General features: G+C 36.9%; 1 protein-coding gene across 1 annotated transcript; it reads right to left on the reverse strand.

Annotated features, from left to right (window-relative positions):
- Nucleotides 1–365: 365 nt before the first annotated feature.
- On the reverse strand, nt 366–9,074 carry LOC145766219 (transmembrane protein 45B-like). The gene is made up of 6 exons (XM_082577886.1): nt 8,992–9,074; nt 6,773–6,870; nt 6,190–6,360; nt 4,287–4,431; nt 1,494–1,578; nt 366–1,058 (listed from the first exon to the last, which is right to left on the reverse strand). The coding sequence occupies exons 1-6, from the start codon at nt 9,072–9,074 to the stop codon at nt 879–881; spliced, it is 762 nt and encodes a 253-aa protein (XP_082434012.1). The 3' UTR covers nt 366–878.
- Nucleotides 9,075–10,229: the final 1,155 nt, after the last annotated feature.

Here is a 10,229-nt window from a genome sequence, read left to right on the forward strand (position 1 = left end):
CCAAAGTTTCGATGTTTGCTTCGAAGCGTAATAGAAATGTGAAAGAGTAGAAAGACGAAGTTCTTCTGACTACATAATACACAGGATTACCAGCTATTCTTGAAGGATTTCGGAAATTTTAGGACAAATAGTAAAAATTGTTTTATTTATGGTACAGCACTTCACTGATGTCGCAGGAAATTCAACGTTAACACAAATAAATATTCGAACAAATTGCTAGCTGTTGGACACAGTATATCAAGTGAAGCCAATTTATTGTGTGTTTTTTTTGTCCAAATTTTAGGCCACCTGGCAACCCTGATAATGCAGAGACTTTCGTCGCAAAATCTTTTCAAGTGTATTTTCCTCCTAATTGAAATGACTCCATTGGATTTCAACGAGCGGATTAGTGCGCTAGATAAAAAGGTTTTCTGTTGCGTAATGGAGTCCCAATAAACTAACTGTACAGTCAAAAGATACTGTATTTGTCGTAAAAAAGAGGTTGAAAGATAGAAAAAATACAAGTTCAAATGTAACTATAGTTGAAAGAAAACGCACTTCAAAAAGAGTGTCAAGGTTTTCCCATAACCCTGGTTTTTCCGCAACCATCAGGTTCAGTTATAAAGACTATCCGCAATATGCAGATCCTAGAATGCAGGTAAGAAATAATGCTTAGTAGACCAATGCGAACAAATAAAATTTGTGAGAAGCCGGAACACGAACCAATTTTCGGTATCACACGGCATTTGATAAATCCTCACAATACACAGTAAGTTTACCAATTGTGAGAGAATCTGATGGTATGCAATTTGGATCGAAATAAAATCGTCTTGCTTGGAACAGCCTATGGAGCATTTAATTTTTACAGTGTATCGAAAGACAAACGGACATTTTGTTGATTATGTTTTTTGCATTTCTCTTTGTCTCACAGTAATAAAGCCAACAAAAAAATAGATGACAGATACGATTACTACAACAAAAGCGAGATGCCAGGCGAAAAATATCGTAGCAAATTGGATGTTTTCGTGTGCGGACCTGTCCCAGCCTGACTTTCCTGGAGGATACAGTATTGTTGCAATCTAAAAACAATGAAACATTTTTTGAATAAAACTAATTAGTCAAGATTTTACATTATATTCTTTGTTATTCAGCAACTATAATTTAAAACTTTCTTTTGCAGTTCTTTGTTATGAATTATGATAAATGAAAGCAGTTGTTACGTGAAAAAATGTATGAAAACGATTGGAAATAGTATAAAAAAGGCGATTTAATTAAAAGAACAACGACTAAAACGTTTTTAACCATCCCTAATTACATATGTGAAAGAGATTGTGGGCTACAGTAGAAAACACAGGATGAGTTGTTAGTTGTAGCTTATACGGGCTACTGTGTGTATTGAAAAGTGCTATAGGCTACGAAAAACCTCGTATATGTGTTGCGTAACTTTATTTTGAGTCACACCCAAAAGTGTAGCAGACGCCACTTCAAATAACCTACTTCAATAGACCGCTTACCTGGCAAAACCATGTTCCTTGCAGAAGTATTGTAGCTGTAAAAACCAGCTGCAAGATTATTCTCAACTGTGATCCGTCAAAAAAGCTAGACCGAACAATGTTCGTTTGTAGACTTTCAAATAACACCTGCAGTTCTGGTGTCAGAACATTGTTAGAATCGCTTTTATCTTTGTGCTGAGCATCATTGTCAGGTAGGTTGTTTTCATCTAATGTCGTTGTTTCGACGTCCACGTCATTGCTTAAAAGCTCCACATATTCAGTCCTAGCGTCGTTCAGATTTACTCTTTCTTTTACGCCTGTTGAACCAAAACAGTGCAAAGTTTGATTTATATTTTGTTTTTGTTTTTGGAGATACATAGACCATAAAATGAAAGATAACCTCGGCCTATTACAAGGAGGCTATTTTTAAATTTATTGACATGTTTATGCGAGCAAAAACATTGCGAAGAGCAGCAGCTGTCCGTTGACTGCCAAACTAAGGGGAGCAGCTGACTCGAAGACTACATGTCACTTCGCTGCTTCCTGTCGTCTGTTGTATCGCATCTGTGATCACAGTGTTACTGTATGTTATCGCGATGGGCGCAAATAAAAAAACGATTATTAGGGTAGGTATCATTTTGAGATAGAAGTAGTTTTAATTTTGAACTTGAACTTGCATGAACGAACTTAATGAACTTGCATGAACGAACTTAACAACAATCTAAATCAATATTCAAACAAATCAACTTACATAACAACCAGTGGCGTATTTACAAAGTTTATTAAGGGGAGGCCAAGACATTGTGTCAGTCAGCCGCGTAGCGGCTGACTCGGCGGCTGGAGGCCAATGGAAGTAGGCCTAGTACACACGGGGTACACAGAAAGCTCAAACTTGGTGAAACTGGCTGTTTTAGTTGGTTCAAATTTCTCTACTTGGGTTAAAATTAGACTTGTTTGACCGTTTAAATAGGGAGGGAGGTATACAAAAATGTCATGTGACGCGTCAGAATAGGGGGGGTTAGCTGAAACCGTCAGAATACCGTCAGGTAGGGGAGGAGGGGTCCAAAATCAAGATCGAATCTGCAGAAGTAAGTTGTAACTGTTCCAATCAATGAACCAAAAAAAGATATCAAACACTTTAGAACATAAACACGAATACCTTTTGAACATTCTCAGCGATTCGCAATGACAATTTACAATTTAAGGCGATGGCTGCGCTTGGCAAAGATATCAATGACCAGGGTTGCCAGATACTCAAGCTATAGTAAGGCCAAATCCATTATAAAAAAGGCCAAATTTTTTATTTACTTCTAAGGCTAAATAAACGCTAACAACTTAATTGAAATAATTTTTTGAAAATGCCATTTTACGATCAAATATGACAGATAATAATTTAGCACTGTCAGAGCATAACGACCGGTTCGTTTGCATAATTTGATTAATGAAAAATTACTGTAGTAGCAGATAAACTAGAAACCATTATTACTTCAATTCATGAGCAGTGCTATTCAGAACATCTAGCTAAAAAATAAGCATGAATTTGTCTTATTGAGTATATTTACCAGGGATGTAGGGGAAGTGTGGGACCTATGGAACGCCGGGACCTATGGAACACCAGATTTGCTCCCAAACCAAAAGTAGATTTTAAAAAATATTTATATTTGGAAACACCGTTTTGACATGTAAGCAGAAATCAACTTCAAAAATTCTGGAAAAGGCTGTTTTGAAAGACGCAAACGCTTGTTTATGTTTTTGAGCTTGAAAATGTACCTTTGAGGTCTAACTTTGTAAGAATTCTTCAGGAGTTTAGGGCAAGCAGGACTCTTAGCGCAGAATCTCCGATGAAACCATTTATTTAAACAGTATATAGACAAGAATGCAGCACAGTGAAGTGCATCATTTCAAACTTACAACCAGTTATCTAAACATCATGGCTATGTGGGACCTATGGAACTATAGTGTTTCTACTGAAAACTTCGGAATAAGGAATTCACTTTGAAAGGTGATATCTTGGTTTTTGGAGGTCAATCTTACGGAGTAGATCGCTTTCAATACACAAAAGTGCCAGTGTACCAAGACGTTGTTGACACATTGTTGATCGTTTAACGTCTTTAATTCGTTTCAGTTGTGAAAACGAGCGTTCCCCTGAGCATTTCGTAGCCATTAGAGACAAGTACATTCTAAGTGCTACTTCAGTGTTCGGAAATGCATTATAAACATCAGTTTAACGATTTTTGCAACCTTTAATTCATCTGGAAAAACAGAGCTATTAAGATAAATGCTTATTAGTTTAGAAAATAATTATTTTGAAAACATGACTAAATTTCTACTGATTTTAAAGTGGCCTGGATTTTTGACTGGCCTGTAAGCACGTGCCTACTTTGCCTAATGGTTAATCCGGCACTGTCTGCAGGTTCAGCTGGAATGTTAGGTCGATGTTGTTGTCTAGGTGGAAACTCAGAATATTATTGACAAATTACATTGCAAAAAGTGTACCCCTCCCCCCGCGCTAGGATGAATCATCCAAGCAATTATGTCTTGCGCTACAATTTTATTTTTTTGCGAAATTTGTATTTTTTACCTGATCATTAGGGGGGCATCGCCCTTTATCCTCCCCCCTAAATACGCTACTGATAGCAACTAAAACTAACAGGTAAGGGTAAGCGAATTCGTATTCTTGCAGCCAACAGCTGAATCTGTGCTTTGGAATCATCTCCGCAGCAGGCTACAATGTCAAGCTTGTTGACTAGGCTACCCGTTATTGTAATCAAAATTCACTTGCCTTCTGCATAGATTGCTTGTAAAATGCCAAGCATCATTGATGCAATTGTGCCTCCCCAGATGGCCAACAAAAGCAAAACATGGATTCTCACATCTAGTTCTTCTCTTCCGTGGGTGTGAAAGTAAAACAGATAACCTTCTATGAAACCAGCAAGCCCCATTGCCAAATAATGAGCTCCTGCAATTTGAGTGACAAAATATTTCAAGCCTTAGAGATTTTTAAACTTTTTCTAAACTATAGCTCACATAGCCTACGCAGAGTTGTATTGTAAGAACATGTGCGTAGGGGAGCTGGTCCTTATTATAAAATCTCTGATTACAATAAATTATATATATTATTTACCTACATGGAGCATGGCGACCTAGGTCGCCATGGAATAGAGATATAAATTAGCTTAGATAGGCTACCTACCGGCAAGGCAACCAAGAAAGAAGATTAAGGGGTAGGCCTATAGACCTTCACGGATTTTGTTAAATCAAGAAAAAAGTGTAATTTATTTAATTAAAACAAAAATTGGTTTATTCAATTTAATCTATTCCGACTGTTTTAAGGAGGCCTGTCTTGTGAGATGATGACCTTAGAAGAGAAAAGAGGGTTTAGTCACTTGTTTTTCAAAAAAATGAGTGATAAAGCTTTGGTAGAGAGTTTGCTTTGTTGAACCATAAAGAAATAAAACACAGTAACTTTAGCGGGTTTAACCCGCTAAAGTGAGTGAATACAATAATCTGGATTTTACCTTGCCTAATTCAAAGGAAAAATTTGGTCACAACACATTTGGATGCAACAAGTAATTAGTTGTTGTAGGCTGCTATGTGGACCTAGTTATATTTTGATTGTAGACTATCCCAGCAGCCGGAGTTGTGCAATGTGCAAAACCGTATCCTTCTGTCACGCCCCATTAGTCTACCTCCGTGGTTAAGCCAAGGGTCTCAAACACGCGGCCCGCGAGGCGTTTTGGTGAGGCCCGCGGTGCAATTTTTGAACTTTTAAATAGTTGATAATTATAGTAAGCTACACATATTTCTATAGGTTTGAAAAGGTAAAATTCACTCAAAAATTAAAAAAATGCCCTTCAAACTTCACAAGCCTTTTTTATCGCTACTGCGGCGCCATTTTATTGCTTGCAAGGAACAAGAAACTCTTATTGTTACATCACAATCACATTGTCTACTCATTTCTTGTGACGTTATCACAATAGTCACCTTGGCATTGCTGGCAGTCAGATCTTCAAGAATTTAGTTTTAATTTCAACGCTTTTTGAATGTCTGTTGCAAGATTTTTGTTTTCCAGGTCCAAGTTGTTTCGTTTGCGTTCTTTTTTGTTTTTCTTAATGTTTGCTTTTTTTGCGTTCGTACAGTGTTTTCCCATCTCTTTGTACTTAATTAATACTGCTTCTTTTATTGCGATGTCACTGTTTAGACACGTTCTTACAACCTCTTTTATTGCGTTCTCAAGGTGCTAATCTGTTTATTAAATTGATTGTGTGTATTGCAGCCCTCGGATTAATTTACAGATATTCATTTGGCCCTCCGAGCAATTTGAGTTTGAAACCCTTGGGTTAAGCGCTCGACTTTAGATCAAGCGGCGCTGGTTTGGCTTTCGGGGTGTGCGCTTGAGCAACGCATTTCAAGACTGCTCTCCATTCAGCGGCACCTAGTGGATGGAATTATTTCCTTGCAATAACAGTTCAATAGAAATTGGAAACTTCACTTTATTGATATCGGTAACCGGCTCTGCGTCAGTGATTCAAAGCCACTACGGCTATGCTAAGCTGCCAAGTGCCAGGAATAGCCTACCAGAGGCTTTGTCAGTCCGATGTTAAAGATCCAAAACTAAACCAACACCAGGAAATTGTGCTATAAAGTAATGGAAGAAATGTCCATAATGCATTCTAGCAAGAAGCAAAAGCGTCCAAGTCCAATATGCTTACTTTACCTCTTGGTATCCAACGCAGAAACTTCAGAGTCAGACAGTCCACGCATCCGGCTAATAGGAAAAATAGATACATAGTGCAGTGTGACCAAACATTGCCATCCTGATATTTGTTACTTGGATCTGTCAGACGAAATTCTGGACCATCATTCGCAAATTGCTCGGCAAGAATACCTAAAGGCACATTAATAATAATTATTCTATTGATTATAATTTTTACACCGTTTGTTAAACATACCGGTGTCTTAATACGAATAAATGTTTGTTGTAAACTAGTCTTTGGAGTAGACTCTCAGTCTCACCTTTAGGCCTATCAATAATTCTTGTACTCTTGGGTAAGGGTGATCAATATATATATATTTTTTTTTCGGCGCATTATTCCTTCATTTGTGTTTCCATTTACTTTTTAGTTTAACAATAAAGATAATTTTTTCCGATCTTCTCCGCACATGTCTCCGCATAATCACGTTATGAGGTGCACTTAAGTTAGACCATTTCGTGTGCATTAAAACTTTCCACAATGTTGTGGTTATAATCTATCTACATAGTTTCAGACAATTTTTTTCATATTTTATTTCTTGCTAACCGATGGAAGACAGAATTATCTTGGCGCATCCTTCAATGACGTCGAGGTTGCACCTACAGCCACACAGTTTCTTCCTTTTCTTTGTTTTGATGAAATAACTATAAAACAAAACATTTTTGTTTAATGCAGGAATTCCAGGAAATGATTGTGTTGTCAAGAATTTTTAGTTAGTACTTCTGAACCTTTCTACCTCACTGCCCACCTCTACAAATAATTTTTTTACCAAAAGAAATCGAGAAAAAAGTGAGATAAAATGACGCAACTGGTTAACAATTAAATTAACTTACTCCACTGTTAATGGAGGTAGCATACGAAGTAAAATGTGCCTTGTATAAGCTAGTCTTACTTTAATGGAAAATGGGGACACCTCAGATGGACTTTAGAAATGCCATTAAAAGGTTACACAAACTTTTTTCAATGAGTAAATTATTGAAGCTCTTTTGTGGTCATGACAAATGATACTTACATTTAATTTCAAACCAAACCTTGACTTCTATTTTATACCAAATTCAAACTTTACAGTAATCCAATGTTAATTTGATGAGTTTCGTCAAACACAAAATAAACGGTACCCGGTCATTTGGTCGACAGGACGTTTGGTCGACAGACATTTGGTCGACAGGACGTTTGGTCGACAGGACGTTAGGTCGACAGAACGATTTATTTTAGGGTTAGGGTTAGTTAACTAACCCTAACCCTAATCTAACCCTGACTCTAACCCTAACCCGAAAATGAATCGTTCTGTCGACCTAACGTCCTGTCGACCAAACGTCCTGTCGACCAAACGTCCTGTCGACCAAATGTCTGTCGACCAAACGACCGTGCACCAAATAAACGTCCTGCGGACAAAAGGCCATTATTGGGCTTAAGCCTTAAAATGAATAAAAAGTGACAAAAGCAAGGAAAGATTTGTCAAGATTTTCTCCAGACCGCCTGCAAAGCTGTTTGCTTCTTTAGAGCTCAACTTTTAAATTGTCCATTTTCTTTTACAGATTTTACTTCGTTTATACTCCAATGCTTCGCCAATTTTTTTTCTAAATCTGTTAGTCTCTTCTCATTCTCAAACCTTTGGAAATGTTACAGGCTCCATAAAATCATCCCGGGCTAGGATCTAAAAATACCTTCTGGACCCTCTTGTCAACGCTACTGGGCGTGCCAATATTGTGTTTTTGTCGTAAGATTGACCTTTTTTGTCATAAAAATTTGAATAGTTTTTTAGTTGCGGTAACGTAGCTAAAGAAAATCTGTTTTTGATTTTGGTTGGTATGAGCTGAGGATGTTCAAGTTTAAAATTGGTTAGTTTTAGTGTTTTCTAAATATTTTAAGGTCCATCATAAAACTGAAGATGGAGTAAACTGTGAAACTTAACTTGGGGTAAGTTATGCATAAGGTATTAGGGGAGGGTGGGGTAAGATGAGCAGCTTTTTGCTTAAGTCGCTTTTTCAAAAGAGCGGTTTGTTTTGGAAAATTTTAATAAGGTGAACTTAAAGCACTAATGAATCAGCTACATTTTAGATTGAGTTTTATCACCTTGCGATTTTTAAATTTTTTTATATTGATACTTATTTGCGTGTTGCTCAACTTACCCCGGCATAAATTGTATGGGGTAAATTGAGCAATGACCTGGGGTAAGTTGAGCAATTCGATTAAGTTGAAGCATTCCCCTGCCAGTTTGTTTGTATAATTGCGAGGCATTATGCTTCACAACAACACTGTTTTTTTTATCCAATACGAACCTAAAAAGACACAAATTCAGCAGTTCAAACATTAAATAAGCTAAGGCTATTTCTTTTGGGGTAAGTTGAGCAACTGCTCCAAGATACGTCAACTAGCATTGCACATTTTACCCCACCCGGATTTTTCTGACAAAATTACAAATATTTAAAAGACTACAAGACTAACCAACCTAAACGTTTTATTGAATATCCTCACACTTTATACTTACTAATACAAAAAAACAGATTTGATTTACATAGTGTAACAATAAAGTTATTCAGTTTTTGGCAAAAAAATAAAAATTTCGATTTTTCGACATAAACAATATAATTGCATGCCATTGTAAAATGCAACTCGCAGTGGACATAACAAATACATTGAATGAAGTGGTATTATGAGTGATATATCCAGAATAAAAAAAAATAAATTCCGCCGACTCGTTTTTCCAAAAACAGGGGTTGATCATCTTACCCCATTGCACACTTTACCCCAGTCTCCCCTACCTGTATGGATACTTAAACGCAAACCAAAATCCAGCAATCAAGAAAAGCATTCCCGGCAGAATGTGGCCCATAAAGCTTCCCATGGCAATATTTTCAAAACAGTTTAACTTACTGTACTTTAGGATCACTTTCTTATTGCTTGAATCTGCGAGCAAAGTTCGAATGTGATTATAACTCCTATTTTAGATACAGCAACTTCATCTTGAATGTAAATAGGAGAGTTCTTCTATTTATTCTGAACTATGAAAAAAATATTAGAATTCACAATGATAGGCCTACTGTAATTTCTTTCATCAAAGTGAAATTTCTTTTAGCTCTTGCCTTTATCTAGACTAGGCTACTCGTAGCATTTTTAGGCGTCTACCGTCCTGGGGTATCCCAGCCCAACAGCAAAGTGGGCAATGTGCATCATTGCCTTGGAAATAATAGACAAAAAAATCGAATGCATCTCACGTAACTAAATAATTTATAAGGTTTCTATCCAATGGTGTTCTTTAGTTAATTATTCATGTCCAATTCTTTCAAGCAAATGAACAGAGGCCTTGCTTTTTCACTGCACTGCCGTCTGCCGCTCGAGTTTGTGAGTGCTGGTTTGTGTCTCCTGAAAGTGACAGTTACAGACTCATGAATGAACACAAACTCAACTGTGCTGAAATTCATTTTGTTGTAGCGTTTGAGCATGAAATGACAATGCATATACTGAGACTGACGATCAGTGTCTAACTAAATCATATAAAGAATCCATTGCATGATACAGGAAGAAATGACTGCAGCCAAGTCTACAACTACTTAGATGTAATTTTAGTGCTCAGAAATACAGGAAGCCTATCTACATTTCGTGGTTCTATATTCATTCTGTTTCCCAAATCCCAAAGGCCTTCACTCGCAGCAAGCTGGAAAAGCTTGACGTCATAATAAAAGAATCCACTTTTCCTCTTAAGTTTCTTTAATTTGCCTTAAAAAAAAGTTTCATTTTATGGCCTTTTTACTCTAGGAAAATTACTTGCTCCAGTTGCGTAGCATTGTTATGTAGCCATAGTTTTATAGCTCGACAACGATGGCATTGCTACGGTATTTATTCTCATTTATCTTAATTACACTGCTTCAGTTTTTTCGCATTATCAAGCAAAAAGGTTTGCAATGATGTTTTGTTCAAACTAAAACCCTATTAGTGCCACACTTTTTTTGATGAATTTTTCAAAATTTTGCTTGAGCAAGGCTTTGATTTTGAGCCGCTG

The sequence above is a fragment of the Aplidium turbinatum genome, chromosome 3 (genome assembly GCF_918807975.1).
Source record: "Aplidium turbinatum chromosome 3, kaAplTurb1.1, whole genome shotgun sequence".
Taxonomy (NCBI): domain Eukaryota; kingdom Metazoa; phylum Chordata; class Ascidiacea; order Aplousobranchia; family Polyclinidae; genus Aplidium; species Aplidium turbinatum.